At 35.4% G+C, this 22,262-nt stretch overlaps 1 protein-coding gene and 1 long non-coding RNA gene across 2 annotated transcripts in view; one reads left to right on the top strand and one right to left on the bottom strand.

Annotated features, from left to right (window-relative positions):
• Window positions 1-21,116, top strand: part of LOC111153471 (transmembrane protein 184C) — a 31,341-nt gene extending 10,225 nt beyond the window's left edge. The window contains exons 2-10 of the mRNA XM_022512498.1: window positions 3,361-3,491; window positions 3,590-3,626; window positions 4,336-4,541; window positions 14,460-14,534; window positions 15,627-15,720; window positions 17,844-17,956; window positions 19,539-19,638; window positions 20,147-20,318; window positions 20,542-21,116. Coding sequence (XP_022368206.1) covers window positions 3,361-3,491; window positions 3,590-3,626; window positions 4,336-4,541; window positions 14,460-14,534; window positions 15,627-15,720; window positions 17,844-17,956; window positions 19,539-19,638; window positions 20,147-20,318; window positions 20,542-20,807 — 1,194 coding nt within the window. The 3' untranslated portion in view covers window positions 20,808-21,116. The remainder of the gene's footprint in view (window positions 1-3,360; window positions 3,492-3,589; window positions 3,627-4,335; window positions 4,542-14,459; window positions 14,535-15,626; window positions 15,721-17,843; window positions 17,957-19,538; window positions 19,639-20,146; window positions 20,319-20,541) is intronic.
• LOC111153479 lies at window positions 7,803-21,294 on the bottom strand. Its single transcript, XR_002641006.1, has 3 exons — window positions 20,891-21,294; window positions 12,323-12,329; window positions 7,803-7,815 (listed from the first exon to the last, which is right to left on the bottom strand). It is a non-coding gene; the product is annotated as an uncharacterized LOC111153479 (long non-coding RNA).
• Between the last annotated feature and the right edge of the window lie 968 nt (window positions 21,295-22,262).

Below are 22,262 nucleotides of genomic sequence, written 5' to 3'. Positions count from 1 at the left end.
CTGGAGCGATGTCCCTCAGCGGAACAGACTTTTAAAAGTCCTGATTTTGTGCTCCGTTGCTCCGCCGCTTGCCGGCCCCTCCCCCCGCGGTCTATCTTCCCGTCGCTTTGGATTCACTTCTCCGCCAGTCCTACCTTTCAGAAAGTGGTTGATTTTCTGTTTCTAGAGTTGCTGTTCTTCTCTTCGATCTCCCGTTGGATTTGTAGGTGTTTGCAATCTATAGATAAGCTATCTAGCTGAGCTCCTGCTACCTGAAGTAGTCTCAGCCTGCTACTTCTCCGCCATCTTGACTCCTCCCCCCAGATTACATTTCTTATGCATATAGCTTTTTTAGGTATATCAAAAGACAAAAAACTATGAAACCAGTGATTCAAATTAATGGCATCAATATGGACAGATGATGTGTTTTTGAAACTACCACCTGCAATGTAAAAATGGTACTAACTCTTTGATGCAAGATTTTTTTTTTTTAATTTGGCATCACTCAGTTGCCAAATGACTCAGTTCTCTCGTCACTTGTTTTATGATCATTTGAAAAGAACTTTCTTTTTTATAGCACACTGAGGATGCTTGGCCTTCATTAGTCACAAGCACATCATTTTTCTCTTAAGTCTACCACCAAGTTGGCAGTAAGGAATTATAACAACAAACTTGGGCATTAAAATTACTTGACAGTACAGTTCTTAATTGTCACCTTATAACAGAGAAGATCTAAAATATGCTGCTATTATTATTCTAGGTCATCGTTAAAATGAACACAGGTCTTCCTTGACTTATAATGGGGTTATGTCCTGATAAGCCCATCATAAGTGGAAAATATTGTCTGTAAAAATGCATTTAATGCACTTAACCAGCCAAACATCATCTCTTAGCCTAGCCACATTAAATATGCTCAGAATAACTATAGCTTACAGTTGGGCAAAATCATCTAACACAGCCTATTTTATAATACAGTATTGAGTATCTCATGTCATTTATTGGATACTGTACTGAAAGTGAAAAACAGAATGGCACTGTGGGTATACAGAAAGTCCTCAACTATGATGGTTTGACTTACGATTTTTTTGACTTTACAGTAGTGTGAAAGCAGTATACATTCAGTAGAGACCGTACTTCAGATTCTGAATATCGATCTTTTCCTGGGTTAGTGCTTTGTAGTATAATGTTCTTCTCATGATGCTGGGCCTGGGCAGCAAGCTGTAGCTTTCCACCAGCCATGCAATCATGAGGGTAAATAACCGACACAGTTAAAGCCGTTCTGTGCCCATATAGCCATTCTGTTTTTCACTTTCAGTATAGTATTCATTAAATTACATGAGACACGAGATCTTGAACACTTTATTATAAAGTAGGCTGTGTTTTAGATGATTCTGCCCAACAGTAGGCTAACGTAAGTGTTCTGAGCATGTTTAAGGGAGGCGAGGCTAAGCTATACTGTTGGGCAGGCTAAGTGCATTAAATGCAGTTTCAACTGAGGGTATTTCAACCATGATGGGCTTATGGGTTTTTCCATGGGTTTATGGGCTTTTCAGGATGTAATCCCATCACATGTGAAGGAAGTTGTAGGTGTATAGATTGTCTACCCTCAGCATCCCATCTCTGACTGGGAGCTACAGCTCCCTGCCCCTGCCCAGCATCAGAAGAACATCAGATCACACAGCAAAACACTCAGGAAAAGATCAAAATTTGAAGTATAGTTTCTACTGAATGCATATTATTTTTGCACCATTGTAAAGTCAAGAAATTGAAAGTTGAATCAGCTAAGTCTGGGACCGCCGGTACTAAATATTAAATGAAATTGAGCCAAGCAAAAATCCTGGAAAATTATTGCACAGACATTGCTTTTAGAATCTTCATCTCCACATACTTAGCTTTCACTTACTGTTTTGATTATTCTCCAACATTCAGCAAGACTTCTTGTGTAATTAATCCTTGAACAGCATGGGTGTGAACTGCTCTAGGTCCACTTATACACAGATATTTGTCAATAAATACAGTGTAGTGCTATAAATGTATTTTCTCTTCGATTTTTAATAGCATTTTCTTTTCTCTAGCTTACTTGCTTAAAGAAAACATATAGTATATGTAACATACAGAATATCTATTAAAGGACTATTTATGTGATAGGTAAGACTTCTGATCAGCAGTGGGCGGTTAGTTTTTGGGAATCAAAAATTATATACAGATTTTCACCTGTACAGGAGTTGGGGTGCTAACTGTCAAATTGTTCAAGGGCTAACTGTGTTTGCTTTTCAGGTTTTCCATACTGTTTAGTGTAGAAGTTCATTGTTGTAAAAATGCATTTGTTCTCTCTATACTTCTGTTTTTTATACCCCTGTTGAAAAAAAAAATCCTGTTCAAAAAAAGTAAAACTAGAAGTTGTGGACTTTAGCTCTTTTAATTAACTGTTCACATCCCAAAAGTACTAAAATTAAATGCCCACTTTTTTTCCTTTAAAAAAATGAGCATTAATTTGTACTCCTGCCTTGAAGAGTGAATTCACTAATATAAAATTCACTCCCTCGGGCTCCACAGATAGAACAGAAGTTCAAAATTTGGGGGGTTGGGCAGGAAAGTGAGTGAATTGCTTCAACTCTACCTTAAGATGAGATAGCTCAGGGGTGCCTGGTGGCTCAATCAGCTAAGCGTCTGCTTTCAGCTCAGGTTGTGATCCCAGAGTCCTCCAAATCCAGCCCTTCATCCAGCTTCCTGTTCAACATGGAGTCTGCTCCTCCCTGTTCCCGATGCTCCTCCCCCTTGCTCATGCTGTCTCTTTCTCTCTCTCTCTCTCTCAAATAAATAAATAAAATCTTTTAAAAAAAATCATCCAAAGTATATTTTTAGAAATTGAGTGAGCTTTTAAAGGATAAAATATTGATCAGATACCTAAAAAATGAAATTAGAGCTTTTTAAAATGTAATATCCTGAGTTGATACTGTTATATATAATAGAAGTAGCATGAATTAACACAGTTTATTTGGACAGTACTGGCAGTACTTATCAAGTGGGAGGGTTAAAAAACATAACACATATAAAAAACAATAAAGTTATTAGGCAATACTCTGTACATGTTCTATTAACATGTTGGGTAACAATAAAATTCACAGAAAATGTAGGTAGGATTTTAACTCTCTAACATAAAAGCAAAGGGGTAGACCAGAAAAGATTTTTTGGGGGTGCCTGGGTGGCTCAGTCAGTTAAGTGTCTGATTCTTATTTCAGCTCAGGTCGTAATTTCAAGGCATAAGATCAAGCCCTGAGTTGGGCTCTATCCTGAGCATGGAGCCTGCCTGTGATTCTCTATTTAGCTTTTCAGTTATAATATCAGGATTTATTTTATTAATATTTATTTTTTTTAAAGGTTGGAATACACACCAAGGCTTGGTTTATTGCTGGAATCTTTTTGCTATTGACTATACCTATATCGCTATGGGTGATATTGCAACATTTAGTGCATTATACACAACCGGAACTACAGAAACCAATAATAAGGTAAGTGTGAATATATTTTAATTATTCTAGTATTATGTTCACTTATTTCATAACTGTGATGTAAAATGTTTTTAATTTATGCTTTGCTTTCCAACTAGGATTCTTTGGATGGTACCTATATACAGTTTAGATAGTGTAAGTATATTTAATTTTATCTCATTAGCTAAGAACTTGCTTGATGATATAACTATATTTACAGAATGCTTACAGTAATGAAAGTTTATTAATTTGGCAATAAGGAGTCAGATTAGTAAGAAAAGTGCAAAGATTCACTTGTTTTTAATATTAGTAAAAAAGATGAAGTACGACAATAGAAAAGATGGGTGTTTTAAATTTTAAAAAATCTATAGCTATTTTCTTTGCTTAATCGTGTAAAATTTCTAAGTACTAGCTCTTAGTCCTTTAAAGAATATAGTATTTAAAATTACATTATCATCCTTTTTATGTAGTAAATCTTTTGTTTGGGGGATAAAAACCCTTCCCTGATGGATTCAGACATGCATGTCACAGATCACTGCTTTAATTTGGTTAAATATAAAGGAAATATCTCTAATTGCATTTTCTATGATCATCTCAAGAAAAATTTCAGATATTTAAGAACCTAATTACAGAATAATTTAGCTTCTTTCTTCATACTATTTACCCCCCCAACACGAATGTTTTTACCAGTATCCAGTACCTTTTTTGCTTTTAAAAATTCATTTCACAGATTATATGGTAGCTCTCATAAATTTTAGAAAGTTTGATGTAAATATCAAGTTTAAAACTTAGCATTGTGATAACCATGAATTGGAATGGCAGTTCGTTTAGCTGCAACTATTTTTAACATCTGTGTTTTTTATAGTGGATAGCTTTGAAATACCCCAGCATTGCAATATATGTGGATACCTGCAGGGAATGTTATGAAGCTTATGTCATTTACAACTTTATGGGATTCCTTACCAATTATCTAACTAACCGGTATCCAAATCTGGTATTAATCCTTGAAGCCAAAGATCAGCAGAAACATTTCCCTCCATTGTGTTGCTGTCCACCATGGACTATGGGAGAGTAAGTATGACTTATTTAATCTTTTTATGTATTTAAACAAAATTTTTAAGCACCAGTCATTTCTCTGTAAAGCAGCATGTTAAGTACTAGGAGCAGGACTGAAAGTTTAAGAAGAGTTCCCACCCTCAAGTAGTTCATAGTCAAGTTTAAAGAGTATGAAAACACATTTTTATAATCCACACAAACGAACTCTCTTGTACATTATACATAATATTAACATTATACATAAATAGACGACTTGCAGAGAAGAAAACTCTATGAATCATTTAGTCAACATCCTTTTACTGTTGAGACCCAGGATCTACAGAGATTAAGATTACATAGCTAGTTAATGGCAAGATCAGGTGTAAGACCCCGGGATAAGATAGTCTAAGTGGGTAAGTGTTTAGTGTTTATTCTAGTACTATATAATGGTCTGTTGGCCTTATTCTATAGCCATAGAGGACAATAAAGAAAAATAAAGCCTGAAAATTTTAGTTGAAGCTAAGATTGCATTTTTTATATGAATGAGCCATTGAATATTTTTCATCAAGGAAACTTTTGAAGGTACCATTTTAGAAAGATTAATTTTGCAATACTGAATGCATTGGAGGGAGGAAGATTCCAGAAATGGAGAAATAAATTAGGAAGTTGTTATTTTAGTCCATTTGTGAGATAAGCTGAAGAGAGATGAAATTAGAATGAAAGGAAGAGGCTGCAACTGAAGATCTGGTAGGACTTGATCACTGATAATGGGGACTAAGGTGAAAGTTGCCAGTCAAGATAACTGGAATGATTTGGAGTTACAGTAATCAGTGTAGATCTACAACCTAGGGAGACCTGTATTGCCTACTATGCAATACAGAACCATTTGTCCAACATTGGGACTATATATGTCTCTAGTTTACACACTTGCAATGACAGGGAGCTACCTAGCTGTTTTAAATGGTAAGCTCTTAATATGTTCATTAACACACTTGATATGTATTGAGCACTTAGTATGTGCCAATATACAGATATATTCTAGTGCATATAACAGATGTAGAACTCATAGAACCTACATTTCGGTTCGGACGTTTGGAATTAAATGAAGACACAAATATAGAGTTACTTACATCAGGAAATGCTATGAAGGTAAAGGAAAAGACTATGAAAGAGGAATAGTAAAAGAAAACTATTTTAAGTTTGAAATGGGGGAGAGATACTGTGCCCAGCAACAAATACAATATGGATAGAGAGATTTATAGCTAATGAGCAGATTGAGGTGATCACTGGATGGAAAATACCTGAGAGGAGACATCAAGGGAAGGGGGATTCTCTTTAAAATGGCATAATAGAATTCTTGTGACGGGCAGACCAAGCACTTACACATCAAGACTGGGGGTGAGGAGCTTAGCAAGTATCAAGGGTAATCAGGTATCAGGGGTAGGGGGATGACTTAGCAGTATTCTTACTCAGTCTGACTTAGGCCAAGGACAAGGCCTGAGAATGATGCCTAGTTGAAAAGACAACTCAGGGGGCGCCTGGGAGGCTCAGTGGTTTAAGGCCTCTGCCTTTGGCTCAGGTCATGATCCCAGGGTCCTGATGGAGCCCCACATCAGGCTCTGCTCAGCGGGGAGCCTGCTTCCTCCTCTCTCTCTGCCTGCCTCTCTGCCTACTTGTGATCTCTGTCTGTCAAATAAATAAATAAAATCTTTAAAAAAAAGAAAAGAAAAGAAAAGACAGAGGAGACCTGTCTAAAGTTTGGTCAGGATAGTGAGAAGCCATTATAGGATGTTGAATAGAGGACTAGTGCCCAAATTTCATTTTCAGAGATTATTGTGCTCTTTGTAGACTGAACTAAGAGTGGACAAGGATGGAAGAGATTGCAGTGATCCAGTAAATACAATGATGATGGCTTGGCTTTGATTAGGACTCTCCTCCTAATACTACAGAACCTAAAATGAGATTCTAGCTCTCTACAAGGTGGCTCATCACAATTAGCTAGGGGTCCACTAAAACCCCAAACCTTTTTCAAGGGAAACTACTGGTCAAAATCCCCCTAGTCTGTGCTTGTGGAATTGATTTGTTCCTCACTACACAATTACATTTATTCTTGTTAAATCTCTGAGTTGGTTTCATTTTTTTCCTGAGACTTGAATTTTGACAGCTGCTGCCTGAATAATGTCAGCAGTGCATCCATGGTTATAACTCAGGTATTCTTTGCTTTGAAAAAAGATTAAGTGTTTACCTATGTTATGTAATTTAGAGGTTGGTTTTAGTAATAATAAAACGGCTCTTATGTATAAATGCATTGTAGGTTACCAGTCTCCCTCTAGTAGGTAACTGGTGTTACAAATCTGATAATTAATTAGGCTCTGCTGTTTAGGATAATTCAGTATAGTGCTTTGGTTATAAGATGTAAATAGCATGGCAAGTTTGCAGTTGTTAATTGATTAAAAAACTAGGTCAACTTTTTGTCCTCTTGCTGTAACATAAACAGTGAGCACATTGAGTTTTCTTTCGGTGAACCTTAAATTTTGTATGGAGGAGGGGAAACCATTTACCAGTTGATTTAGTATACTAGTGAAAGAAATGGTTTCATGAAATGGTACTAATCCTTACTTTATATTCCTTTCCTTCCTCTTGTTTTTAAAATTCAGGTCATGGCCTAACAAATTAAATTTGACAGTTTGAAAAAAATTGCCCTAGGGTGTGTACCATGCTAAGTCTTTAGGTTTTGTTCAGCTTTGTTAGTGGTAAATTGTTTTCTGAAGTGGCTGTACCATATTCCTCTCCCACTGACAGTATAAAACACTTCTACTTGAACCACATACTCACGTACATTTGGAATTACCCTGACTTCTTTATGTTTGCCTGTCAAGGGAATATAAAGTGGTATATTGCTGTGGTCTTAATTTGGATTTCCTTGATTAGTAATGAGGTTAAAGAACTTTTTATGTTTATTAAGTATTTGTATTTCCTTTCCCAAGGAATTCTTGTTTCTGTTTCTTTCTTTCTTTCTTTCTTTTTTTTTTTTTTTTAAGATTTTACTTCTTAGAGAGTGAGAGAGAACATGAGAGGTGAAAAGGTCAGAGGGAGAAGCAGACTCCCCGCGCAACTGGGAGCCCTATGCGAAACTTGATCCCGGAACATGGGATCAGGATCATGACCTGAGCGGAAGGCAGTCGCTTAACCAACTGAGCCACCCAGGCACCTTGTTTCTCATTTTTTAATGGGTTGTCTGTCTCATGGCTTTGTAGGGGATATTTATATATTTAGATACAAATCTTTGTTTAGTGTGTATAGAAAATACCTTTTTTATAGTTTTTGGCATGCTTTGCCACCTTTATTAAATCTTTTGATAAATAGAAGTTTTGAATTTAATTTTAATATAGTTAAATTTATCTTATTTTATAGTCAGTACTTTTGTGTGTCTTGTTCAAAAAATTACTCCAATTACAGGATTACAAAAAACATTGTCCTGTGCTTTTCTTATAAAGATTTCAAAAATTTCTCATTAAGATTTATAAACATTCGATGTTTTATGTTGTGTGAGGTAGAAATGCAGTTTCATTTTATTCTAATAGCTAATTGTCCTACCACCATTCTCTCCCTTCTCCCTCACTCATTGATCTTGCTGTCTCTGTCTTATGTCAGGTTTCAACGTGTATGGGTCTGTCTGTGGCTTATTGTTTTGTTTTTTTTGTTTTTCTTCTGTTTTATTGGTTAACTTTTCTATTCCTGGACCAATTCCATATACTTACTACTACAAGTTATTAATAAACCTTAAAGTGAGGGGCAAGGGCCCTGACCCTATTATCTTGGCTATTTTTGGGTCTTCGCTCTTACATATAAACTTTAGGAACAATTTGGCAAGTTGCTTTAAAAACCTGTGGGTTGTTTTTTTTTATTGTAATTGAATTGTCTTTGGTTTATTGACATCTTTATGATTTTTTGAGTCTTACCATGATTATGGTCTAGTTTTCTACTTATTTAGCTCTTCATTTACCTTTCAGTAAAGTACATTTCCTCAAATGAACTTTCAAAAGTCTTCCATATCTTTGTTGATTTTATAAACATATTTATTGATATTATAAATGGCATCTATTTTAAAAATCATTTTAATTGCTTCCAGTGTGTAGAAAGGCAGTTGGTTTTGGAATGTTGGTCTTATATCCAAAAATCCTGTTACATTTTCTTAGTCTGTAGATCTTTCTAAGTTCTCTGTGAAGATAGTCCTCTTCAAGTGAAGGATCTCTTTGCTTTCCAGTCTATACTGTATATTTCTCTTCTCACCGTGCTGTTGAGTAGCCCTAGATATTCTTACATTATTCCTGATTGTAAAGGGAATTCTTATAAAATGTAATGGAATTTTATGTTTTTAAAGGTGTTTTGTAGGCATCCTTTGTCAAGTTAAATGAGCTAGCTCTCTTTTACTCCTGGCTTGTTTGAATTTTTAATGAGTAAATGATTAAATGTCATCAAATGCTTTTTCTGTATCTTTTGAGATGGTTGGTTTTTGCCTTAAACCTGTTAAATTAGTGAATTAGATTAATAGCTTTTCTAATGTTAAAACCCCCTGTATTTCAAGGATAAATTCAAAGTGATAAAGATGTATCATCTGCTTTGCTACACCACAAGGTCTGGTTTGCTCATATTTTGTTTAGAATTTTTACATCTCTGTTCATGAGTGAGATTAGACAATAATTTTCCTTTTTTAAATTGTTCCTGTCTGATTTTCATATCCAAGTTATACTGCCTGAATAGGCATTATCACCTTTTATTTGTGTGTCACAGGAAAAGACTGTAACTATACCATTGAAGATTAGACCTGGACTTTATGGGAGGACAAGTATAGAACTATTTAGGCATCCTGTTGTTTCTGAAATCATTTTTTAAAAAATAAAATTTTTAGGAATTAGGCAGAATAAAAAAAAGTTTAAAAATGTATAGGCAGGGCCATCTGGGTGTCTCAGTCAGGTAAGCGCCCTCCTCAGTTTCAGTACAGGGCTTGATCTCGGGATCCTGAGATGGAGCCCCAAGTTGGGCTCCAAGCTCAGCAGTGAGCCTGCTTGGGATTCTCTCTCCCTCTCTCCTCCCCCTCCTGCCCCAACTCATACACGCACACACACTCTCTCAAATAAATAAATCTTTATGGGCATACATTTATATATCTTCTCACTCTCTTCTGGATCTCTTGTTATGATTCGTTTTTCATTTGTAATGCTGTTTGTATCTTTATTTTTTTCCTTGAACAATCTTGTCAGAAGTTTGCCTATTTTTACTAGTCTTTTCAAGAACTGGATTTTGGGGGCACCTGGGTGGCTCAGTCAGTTAAGCATCTGCCTTCGGCTGAGGTCATGATACTGAGGTCCTGGGATCAAGCCCCACATCAGGCTCCCTGCTCGGTGGGGAGTCTGATCCCTCCCCCCAACTTGTGCTCGCTCTCACTCTGCTCACTCTCTCTCTCAACTAAATAAAATCTTTTAAAAAATTTAAAATGATAAAAATTTTAAAGAACTGATTTTTGGCTTTGTTGATTTTCTGTGTAATATATTGGTTTTCTCTATCATTAATTTCTGCCCATTTTTACTTCCTTTTTCCCATTTCTTTTGGTTTACTATCTTTTCCTAACATGTTAGAGCCTTAGCTCACTATACATAGCCTTTCTTTTTTTTTTTTTTGAGAGTTTTTAAATTTTTTAACAGATTTTTACACCTAATGTAGGGCTTGAACATAACCACTCCAAGATCAAGTCACTTGGTCTTCTGATTGAGCCAGCCAGCCATCCCCTTTTTTAATACTGCATTAACAACTGTATATTTCCCTTCAAGTTCTATATTCACTGAATTCCAGTTTTTTTTATAGAAATGTAATTGACATACATTATATTAATTTCAGTTGTACAATATAATTACTCAATATTTATATGTATTGCAAAATGGTCACCACAGTAAATCTAGTTAATATCCCATAGATCCCAGATTTTATGTTCTGTAATTTCATTATCATCCCATTTTAAATTCCTATTGGGATTTTTTCTTTACCAGAGTTATTCTGGAATATTTTTAAATTTCCAAACAGGATTTGGGGTGGATTTTCATTTTATTTCTTTTCATTGCAGTCAGAGAATATACTCTCTCTGAGACAGCCTTTAGGATTGGTTAAGATTTGTTTCATTTCCTTAGTACATGATCAGTTTTTATAAAGGTTTTGTATGTTTGAAGAGAATGTATATTCTATATTAATCAATGGCTGTGTTATATTTATGTGCATGATGGGGTCAAGCTTATGTGTTATTCAAATTCTCTGTATTTCTGTTGATTTTGACTATTTGTACTGTTACTGAAAAAGATACTTAAATTCTGCCAGATTGTCACTTTCTTTCAGTACTTCTGTCAGTTTTTGTTTTATATATTTTGATGCTGTTTCTATTCCAAATAATCTTTTTTGTCTTAAGTGCCTGAGAGGCCCAGTCAGTTAAGCATCCAACTATTGATTTTTGACTCAAGTCATGATCTCAGGGTCATGAGATCAAGCCCTGCATTGGGCTCCAAGCTGAGCATGGAGTCTGCTTAAGTCTCTCTCCCTCTACCTTCTTCTGCCCCTCCCCCTTCAGTCTCAGGCATCCTTTCTAATTAAAAAAAAAGTTTTTGTCTTAAAGTTATTTTGTCTGATATTAATAGGTTTCCCATCTTTTGTTTAGTATTTGCCTGGCATATCTTTCTCTACCTTTGGCTTTCATCTTTTCCATTTCCTTATGTTTTAGATATATTACTTCTTTTAAGTTTAGTATTTTTTGAATTCTAATCTGACAGTTCATCACTTAAATTAGCCCATTTAGATTTTTTTGATTATTGATATAATCATTTAAAATCTTGCCATCTGTTTGTTTTCTTTTTGTCTTCTATTCTTTTATCACTGACTCCATTTTTAAAGTAAGCCTTTATTTTAGAATAATTTTAAATTTACAGTAAAGATGCAAAGACAAGACAGATTTATAATACACCCTTACCCAGCTTCCCCTAATGTTTAACATCTTATGTAATCGTGGTACATTTGTCAAAACTAAGAAATACATCGGTGGGGTGCCTGAGTGTCTCAGTCAGTTAAGTGTCGGACTCTTGATTTCAAATTAGGTCATGACCTCAGGGTTCTGAGATCAAGCCCTGTGTGGGGGTCTGTGCTCAGCTGGCTTGAGATTCTCTTTCTCGCCCTCTGCCCCTCCCCCCACTCAACATGCGCGTGTGCATGCACTCTCTCTAAAATAAATAAATCTTAAAAAAAGAAAGTACATTGGTATAATACTTTTAATTGCAGACTCTTCAGATTGCCCAAGTTTTTCCACTAATGTCCTTTTTCTTTCTAGGATCCAGTTCAGGAATCCACATTTTAATGAAGATTGTAGTAAATAATTTTAAAGTTTTCCAAACAGAGGAATACAAACAAATGTAAACAGAAAAATCTGTTTTAAAACACCCACATTTAACAAATAATATATTATAGATTTTTTATTATAAAATACTTTTTAAGAAACCTTGAAAACCAAAAGCTTTTTCACAGCTCATATAGTAGCAGAACGGGGTATAATCTTTTACAAGTTATAATTTTAACATGACTATTTCACCTGTTAGAAAAATATGTATTTTATTGCAGCTATATCAACCTGTTTTTTACCTGGGTGCTACTCCAGATTCCACTGGTAGTTAATTATTTTGTTATTGTTGCTATTTTCATTTTTTTACTCCATTTTTTTTTTCTTATTCCATTTTTTACCACTGGTTTAAAAGTTACATAGTTTCTGATGTTATCATGAATACTTAGAGTCTAAAATTTACTGTAACTACTTAAAATCTAACTTTAATCTTAAAAATTAGACACTTTTTTTTGCATTTTTTTAAAGATTTTATTTATTTTTATTTGACAGATTACAAGTAGGCAGAGAGGCAGGCAGAGAGAGAGAGAGGAGGAAGCAGGCTCCCTGCTGAGCAGAGAGCCTGACGCAGGGCTCGTTCCCAGGACCCTGAGATCATGACCTGAGCTGAAGGCAGAGGCTTTAACCCACTGATAGGCGCCCTGGACAGGGTTTTTTTCAATCTTTTGTAGATTTAAGTACAAATATTAAAAATTTACTTACTCTGCACTCCTTGCATTTCAACACTCTGTGGGATCATTTCCTTCTCTCTAAAGTCTGGCCCTTAAAAGTTCCCTGCAGTGTCAATGTAGCAGTGTCAAATTTTCTCAGGTACACCTATCCAAAAGTATCTTTATTTGCCCTCATTCTTGAAAGGCAGTTTTGTTGGGTGTAATTCTATGTTGGCAGGAATTTTCTCCAAGCATTTTGAAGAGCTTATTCTTCCTAATTCTGCCTTCGATTATTACTGTTAAGCTTCTCCTGTCAGTTTGTTACTCCATTATAGATGATCTGTCTCCACCTGCATTTTAAGACCCGGTTTTCGATGTTTTGCAGATTCACCATGAAGTATTTAGATTGTTTTGTTTCTGCTTTAGTCCTCCCTAATTTACAGGGTGCCTCAACAGGGTGCCTCAACCTGTAGATTTTTATCTTTCATCGGTTATGCAGAGTTCCTAGCCATAATCTCTTCTGATTTTGCCTTTCCTCTACTGTCGTCTGTAACTAAAAATATATGTTAGATCTTCTGATTTTGTTCAGTTCTTTGTAACTCTCTTTCACAATTTCTCTTTGTCTCAGCCTTTGCTACATTTTGGGCAATTTCTTCAAATACATCTTCCAGTTCAGTAATTCTCTACAGCTTTCAAAGGTAGCTAATTGACTTGACCCTATTTATAAAGCGTATGGGGCAGGAAGCACAGCATGTATAGCCAAGGCATTCTCTCAGGAGGTCTTACAACAAGCCCAAGTGCACCCCTTAGGCCCCCACATGGGGCACACTGGCTTTAAATGGGAGTGAACCACCTCAGCAGGGAGAAGGCTGTCAGCATACAGAACCCCAACAGTTTCTTTATTCAGTTTTATTAACACCTCAAGGCTTGAATGCCAGATTCTCAGTCTTCTGTTTAGATGTAATTCTTTTTTTTTTTTTTTCTAAGATTTATTTATTCATTTGAGAGAGAGAGTGCACATGGGGAGAGGAGCAGAGGAAGAGAGACTCCTCAAGCAGATTCTCTGCTGACTGCAGAGGCCAGCATGGAGCTCGATCCCAGGACCCTGAGATCATGACCTGAACTGAAATCAAGAGTCAGCCACTTAACTGACTGAGCCACTCAGGTGCCCCTAGATGTAATAATTCTTAAAATTAGGGGATTTGTAATACCTAACACTGATAATCAGTTCTCCTGATAGTAGTGCTAAATAAAGCATTTGCCCTCAGAGCAATTTGGTCTTTTAAGAAAGCTTGCACAAGGCTGTCAGGTAGAGAGCCTTTTTTATTTCCGGACTTTTTGTTTTGTTACTCCTTGTGAATTTTCTCCTATGTTGAGTGAGCCCAGCAATAGGATAAAAACTGTTTATGCAGGATCTTTTTTTGTCCTTTCATAATATCTAATCAGTGATACTCTCTGGAATGATATTTAAATTCCAAACTTGAAACTGAACCTTAAATGTAAATAATAACTTCTGAATATGCTTTCACATTTCCATGCATACAGTTCATTTGTTACTCAGTCTTTCCAGAAACATACAGGGATACACTTCCTTCTGTACTGTAGTAATCAGGAATTTGAGACTGAACACAGAAAGGGAAATCTTTCAGAAGATGTAGTTGTCAAATAATTTTCAAAACAGCATTTAAACAATGTTTGCCACCATCTACATTCTTCCCCAGTTATCATTTAGAATGACAAGATTAAAAGAATGAAATATAAGTATGGCATCATTTGTCAAAGTGATTTTAATTTGGGGGGCTTTGGAGAAAATCTGCTACTATTTAAATGAGTAGTTGAAATGCTAAGTTTTTTTTCCCCACTCTTTGGCAGAGTATTGCTGTTCAGGTGCAAACTGGGTGTTTTGCAGTATACAGTGGTCAGACCTTTCACCACCATTGTTGCTTTGTAAGTACAAAGAATTTATATTACCGTTTTTTAAAATCCTCATGCTCTGACTTCACAAGAGGATGCACAAAGAGCATTAATTTACTTGTTTATGCTATAGATCTAGTCTGTTATAAAAAACAGAGTATGTAGAAACCCTACTATAAAAAATAAATAAGATGATCATTTATAAGCAGAGAATCACCAAAGAATTCTTCTAAATAACAGTCTCCACAGCTTTCTGGGAAACATTTTAAAAATGCTTTTTTTTTTTTTTTTTTTTTCGAATATTAATGTTCACAAAGCTCTACAAAAACATCTGTTACATGAAGTTAAAATATGCTACCTTAGGTTCATTATATGGTTTTATTTTTATATGGTTAACCTAGAATATGAGTACTAGATTTCAAGGATGAGTCATATTTTTCTTTTGTAAGAAATCTGACAAGGCTTAGGAGATGAGGTAAAATGGCATATTATTAAGCTATCTGGTAAAACTATTCCCTAAAAATTTAAGAATATCAGATAAAGTGAATAGATTACATGTTTTATCTGTTAATCATAATTGTGCATGTTCGGAGAAGAGGGGGAAGAAAGGTGAAAGCAGCATTCATTTCTTTATTCTACCTTTGAGCTAGCATTTCTTTAGTAACATTTACCTTAGAATTAAACTAATTTATTTATGAAGCCATGCTTTGTCTGCAGTTTAGAAACTGGGGAATCATGTAAGTTAATTCTGAGATCTGGGTATTCATAAAATTTACCTCCTAAGATAGTTTGGGGAAAAAATTATAGTTTTATTTATTGACTCGCATTACATACCTTAACAAGGTTTTCAAAATTAGGTGACATTAATTTTTTTTAATCTAGTAATTACCTCCTCTAATTCAATGTATGTGTCTTATTTTGGATTTAAGATGAGGGATAATAATATGGTAGCATTACTGGAAAATTTTTTTCATTTTAAACCTCTGTGACCAAAAATCAAGTGGGGTCTTATCTATGGGGTCTTTTAAATAAACCGATTTGTATATTTAAGTATTACTGTCAGTGCTGTGTTTTAAACTATATTTTGTTTTAGTTAATCATAAATCTCATTTTTACCATTTTAAGAATCTGTGAGCTGCTTGGTATATATGATGAAGGAAACTTTAGCTTTTCGAATGCTTGGACTTATTTGGTTATAATAAACAACATGTCACAGTTGGTGAGTAAATATTAATTTTAATTGCATTAAATTAGTATCTTTGACTCTTAATTTTCTTAGAAGTTTCTTTGGGAATAAAGTTCATTATATTTTAATTTTGAAATTCAATTTATAGGAAAGAACTTGAAGAAACTTTAACATGTCTTTATACATATATAAAAATACAGTATCTTTGTAAATTATCTGGTGACTTTTACCTTGACCTGTTGTTCATGTTTGTTCATTTGGTTCTGGTAGTCATTACATACTTGTGTGGATATCATAAATGAAAGCACAGTGTTCTCCTTAAAAAACACATAACCTAGGCATACTCAAAAAGAGAAAATGTCTATGTCTTAAAAAAAAAAAAGTGTAATTGGTATATGACAGTACCATGTTTGTTTGGGTTTTTTAAAATATTTGGGTTTTTTCTTCTTAAAGATTTTATTTATCTATATCTGAGAGAGCGCACATGAGCGTGCAGCACAAACAGGAAGAGAAGCAGGCTCTCCACTGAGCAGGGAGCCAGCTGCAGGGCTCGATCCCAGAACCCTTGGATTATGACCTGAGCCAAAGGCAGACGCTTACCAACTGAGCCACTCAGGCGCTCCAGTACCAGGTTTGAATAAAAATGGAGAAATAAGGGGCGCCTGGGTGGCTTAGTGGGTTAAAGCCTCTGCCTTCAGCTCAGGTCATGATCCCAGGATCCTGGGATCGAGCCCCGCATCGGGCTCTCTGCTCACCAGGGAGCCTGTTTCGCCCCCGAACCCCGCTGCCTGCCTCTCTGCCTACTTGTGATCTCTGTCTGTCAAATAAAAATAAATAAAATCTTTAAAGAAGAAAAAATGGAGGAATAAATTTCTCTCATATATTTGGAATAAAGGAAAATTGTGAATGCCTTTTTTAAAAAGTACGATCTAGAAACTGAAATGCTCTAAAAAAATAACTGTCTGGGGCGCCTGGGTGGCTCAGTTGGTTAAGTGTCTGCCTTCAGCTCAGGTCATGATCGAGCCTGTGAAACTAGAAAAAGTAACATACTTAAAGTGGGGGAAAAGTCAGGCAACAAAATTTTACATTTTAGTTGATGATACCTGTTAAAAAGCACCTTTTGTGTAGAAGGGAATGATTGGATAATGAGACTATGGGCAGCCTTGTATTTTTCTTTATTGCTTTCATATTCTAAAATATTTTACCTGAACATTTTATATAATTGTAATGGGGAAAACTAAACTTCTAGGGAAATGTTTATTTGTATGTACAATGCACTAGGTTGTTACAACTGATTTCTAAAAATAAACAATAGTCTTGAAAAGTTATTTAAAAAAAAATAAATTGAGCTGGATTAACATACTGCCCTCAAGAAAAATTGTTTCCCTGATTCCTTTCATATTTCATGGCCATAATTTTAGTCAAATAGTACTTATTTACTGTGTTGTCTAATAAGCAGATATATTTTTTTTAAAGATTTTATTTATTTGACAGAGAGAGATCACAAGTAGAGAGGCAGGCAGAGAGAGAGAGAGAGGAGAGAGAGAGAAGCAGTCTCCCTGCTGAGCAGAGAGCCCGATGCGAGACTCGATCCCAGGACCCTGAGATCATGACCTGAGCTGAAGGCAGCAGCTTAACCCACTGAGCCACCCAGGCGCCCAGCAGATAATTTTTATTTGGGCTGAATGAGGGCCTTTTCCTCCATTCATGACAGTCATTTATTCATTATTTTCCTTATGGGCCCCCATAAGGGAATATTCAAAAACATTTTCAAGGAAGACATTATACGTCTCTTCTGAGAAATTTCATATCCTGTAATTTCATCCACAGTAAACTCTAAAAGCTCATTATTAATCTAAAAATAACAGAATAGGGGCACCTGGGTGGCTCAGAGGGTTAAAGCCTCTGCCTTCTGCTCAGGTCATGATCCCAGAGTCCTGGGATCAAGCCCTGCATCGGGCTCTCTGCCTACTTGTGATCTCTGTCAAATAAATAAATAAAATCTTTAAAATAAAATAAAAATAACAGAATAGAAAACCTAGAAAAAATTGCCTAAAACATTACTCTGTACCAGGTCTCTGGTTTGTAACTGTGTTATTTGTTACTGTATTTAGTTATTCTTATTGAAGTTTAACTGTTGTTAATTTTGTTTCTAGTTTGCCATGTATTGCCTGCTTCTATTTTACAAAGTACTGAAGGAAGAACTGAGTCCAATCCAACCTGTTGGCAAATTTCTTTGTGTAAAACTGGTGGTTTTTGTTTCTTTTTGGTAAGTGTTGCTTTCTCTTGAATGTAAATGTTCTCATTTTCTACAGGGCAATAACGCTGTTGATTAGGGAGGATTTTCAAAATAGTTTTAATATAGAAAATGAATTAAAATGTCTCTACTTACCTTTTGAAAAGTTCATCTGTTTAGCCCTTCTTGGTTTTTCATAAAGAAATAATCAGATGGTCACCATAACACTTATAAGAAGAAAATAATTTGAGATAGCCTAACTGTCTCAACACTAGAGGAATCATTAAAGAATATATGGTGGTCCTTTCATATAAGAGAATAGTCTATAGTTTGAAAGATAAACATAAGAATATTTAATAATGTGAGGTAATGTTCATTTACTTAGTAAAGTACATTTTTTTAAAAGATTTTATTTATTTATTTTATAGACAGAGATCACAAGTAGGCAGAGAGGCAGGCAGAGAGAGGAGGAAGCAGGCTCCCCGCCAAGCATAGAGCCCGATGTGGGACTCGATCCCAGGACCCTGAGACCATGACCCGAGCCGAAGGCAGAGGCTTAACCCACTGAGCCACCCAGCAAAACTGTACATAGTCCCAGTTTAGTAAAAAGGGTGGGTGATAGGGGACCTAAAAACAAATACACCAAATTTAACAGTATACAAGTACAAAAAGGGGAAAAAGAATAATCCTTGAAACCCTACCACCCAGAAAGAATGATTAATACTGTGGTGCAGATAATGTTACATATAAAATGCCACAGAAAAATGGTATGAAAGAGTTTCATACCATAAAAACTTGCTGAATTCAAGGATACATTCAGTATGCTGTGGATATAGTTCTCTATCAATAAAGTGAGGATATAGTTTTCTTACCATTTGGGTTTTTATGGTTTTACTCAGTATTCTGTTCTGTGGATCTAACTTTTTAACTACTCTCCTGTTGAAAGTTAGGTTGTTCCTTATTCTTTGACCATTACAAGCAGTATTGAAGTAAAATTCTTACATACAGAACTTATCTATCTCATTATTAGCTGTTAAAATTTAACCTTAGGGTCATAGCCATGGATGTGCTGGAAATGTTCATTCTGACTCCCACCTTGGGAGTCCAGTGCCTTCTGAGTTTGTCTGTAGTTCCAGCACTTCTAACAAGACTGGTTTCAAAATGTTTTAAAAAATAATCTGAATAATTAATATATGTGTAAATATATATTACACAATTATAAGTGTAAAAAAAAACACTTGTCCTTTATTTTAAATGTGTATTGTTCCAGGTTGTGGGCATTGTCTGGGCATAGGAAGAACTTAAAATCTAATTACTTGTATACACTTTCAAAACAAAGACATATAAACCAAGTTTTGAAGTTCCATGTGTATAAGAATGCATAATCAAAATTTGTATGACAAAACTACTGGAAGAATAAACTTTTAAAGCAGATAAATGTATTTACAATAGATGTGCAATGTCTTCAGGAGTATGCTATGAAGGCAGGGTGGTGGTGGTATGGTGGTCCACAAGTTGTACTGGGGTTTAACTTTTTTAAAATGGCATATTTTTAAAACACCTGCTCATTTTATGCTTGATATAGATATGGCGTTTACCTTTTCCTAACATATAGGCAAGCAGTAGTTATTGCTTTGTTGGTAAAAGTTGGCGTTATTTCTGAAAAGCATACATGGGAATGGCAAACTGTAGAAGCTGTGGCTACAGGACTCCAGGTTAGTGCTGTCTGTGAACTTAATAAAATTTTACTGTTTACCCATTTTACATATTATCTCCTGAACCTGACAACGTGTAGGCTGTGGGGATTCTATTCTCCTCACTCTGCAGAGGAGGAAAGGGAGGAAACCTAGAGAGACTAGCTATCATCACTAATTTGTGGTAGAATTAGGACTAGAACCTAGATTTGGTTTTTCCTAGTCAGTTTCTCTCTGTGCATTTCTCTTAGTCTTTGGGCAGTGGATTGAGAATACATTGTATTTTGCTAAAACATACTTGACTGAGATAGTATAAAATAGATACAAATTTTTGCCATTTTGTTCTTTTTTTAAAGAGATCAAAAATAGTTATTTTAGAAAAAGAAAAAATGAATATAACCTTATGAGGAAAAAACAGCTGTTGATATTCAAATACTTGTTGAGAAGAGAGAAAGATAGTGCTTTTCCTTTATCTACAAAACTAGATTTAAGCTTAAAGATGGCTGCTTTTTTGTTTTTGTTATTGTAGGACTTTATCATCTGTATTGAGATGTTCCTTGCTGCTATTGCTCATCACTACACTTTCTCATATAAACCCTATGTCCAAGAAGCAGAAGAGGGCTCATGCTTTGATTCCTTTCTTGCCATGTGGGATGTTTCAGATATTAGGGATGATATTTCTGAACAAGTAAGGCATGTTGGTAAGTACCAGCCATTTCATTCACCCAAATAGATAGGTTCTTGCAGTTCTCCTACTAGGGCAATTTAGTAGCTATTTCAGAGATGAAAAGACTTTGTTTAAAGCAGTACCAGTAAGGCTCTTCAAATTGAGAGATGGGAGGGAGAACTTATTCTTAGCATGGTAAGTTTATAGTGGTAAAAACTACTTTTGGCTAACTTGGAAACTTTTCTATTACTTTAAAGGAAGGACAGTCATGGGACATCCTAGGAAAAAGTTTTTTCCTGAGGATCAAGATCAAAATGAACATACAAGCTTGTTATCCTCATCTTCACAAGATGCAATTTCTGTTGCCTCTTCTGTACCACCTTCACCCATGGGTCACTACCAAGGGTTTGGACACACTGTGACTCCCCAGACTACACCTACTACAGCTAATGTATCTGATGAACTATGTAATGATACTACAGAAGAGAAAAAAGAACTTATAGATAAATCCGTGGCCTCCTGAACAGTGTGCAAAAGTAAACTACTCCTGCTACCATGTTATTTCATTACCTGGTATCCCATTGCTCAGGATTTTGTGCTTGGGACAAGCCACAAATGATGGAAAACTTCAACACAAAGAAGGTGAAAGCCAGGTGGAACTACTGGATTTATATAACTGACTGAGTTTTGTATATCACAAATAATTAGTCTGAATATCCTAGACTTAGACTTGATTTCTTCTTAACATTAGAGTATCACATACTCAAATGGTAGAAAATGATTCTACTAAATGTTCCTCATACTACATTGCTTTATCAAGAGGATGGACATTTAAAAAAAAAAAAAAAATCAATGCTCCCTACCACTGCTGCATGAATATAATGCTCTGGGTTTAGCAGAAAGTGTAATTTGGAAATATGAATTAGTGGAACTTAATCATAATCATGTGCCATATATGCCTACCTAACAATTATTTCTCTATTTCTCAACTGGATGTCTTTCAATAAATAAGAATTTATCATTTATTTTCTGCAATTTTTTTGTCTCTCTTTCTTTAAACATAAACCCTTAATGTTTTTACAAAAAGTTCTTGATTAGAGGAACAGCAAAAAAGAAGTCCAGAAAGATTAAGGTTTAGAAATTGCATACCTACAATGAAAAGACACATGTATCTTCTATTCCTTTTAGGAGAATTAGCCTAGGACCTAATATTAATCTTTAAAACAACTACTCTCTTAAAATCCTATTTGCAACACTGGTAATAGATTAACAGATTACCCATGACTTTTAGATGAAAATAAGCTGGATAGAAGACTAGGAGAATAAATAAGAACCTTGTGATAGAAATGGAGTCTAGGGATGCCTGGGTGGCTCAGTTGGTTGGGTGTTGGCCATTCGGCTCAGGTCATGATTCCAGGGTCGTGGGATCGAGTCCTGCATTGAACTCCTTCCTTCCTTGGAAGGGACCCTGGTTCTTCCTCTGCCTGCCTGCCCTGCCTGCTACTCCCCCTGCTTGTGCTCTCTCTCCCTCTGACAAATAAATGAATGAAATACTTAAAAAAAAAAAAAAAAGAAATGGGGTCTACTTTTCCTCAGTGCTTTTAAGGGTGTCAGCAAACAAAGCTAGGCTGAGTATTCTTAATTACTCATTAAACCCCAGTCAGAAGATGTGGAGGTGCTATTTCAGAGATATTTATTACTTAGGATGGAGTTTCTCTAATTGCTAATCACAACCCACCGGGTAATGTTTAACATACTGAAATCTAGAAAGTGCCAGTGCAGGTTGTTAAAATAGCAAGAATAAATATTTTTCTCAAAATCTTTGCTTCATATATTTATGCACACACACCTTCACATTTATGTACTGTTCACAGTAATTAAATGCAGTCTTCATTCTTTCCACTCTTAAAAACACTTCTATTTAAAGTAAAGCGATGAGAATAGGCAATGTAGAGAGAAAGTGCATCTTAATTTCTTT

This window comes from Enhydra lutris, unplaced genomic scaffold, assembly GCF_002288905.1.
Source record: "Enhydra lutris kenyoni isolate GAN:26980312 unplaced genomic scaffold, ASM228890v2 scaffoldscaffold3, whole genome shotgun sequence".
NCBI classification, from domain to species: Eukaryota; Metazoa; Chordata; class Mammalia; order Carnivora; family Mustelidae; genus Enhydra; species Enhydra lutris.
The sequence above is the reverse complement of the archived record's forward strand: the minus strand, read 5'-3'. Positions and strand labels throughout refer to the sequence as shown.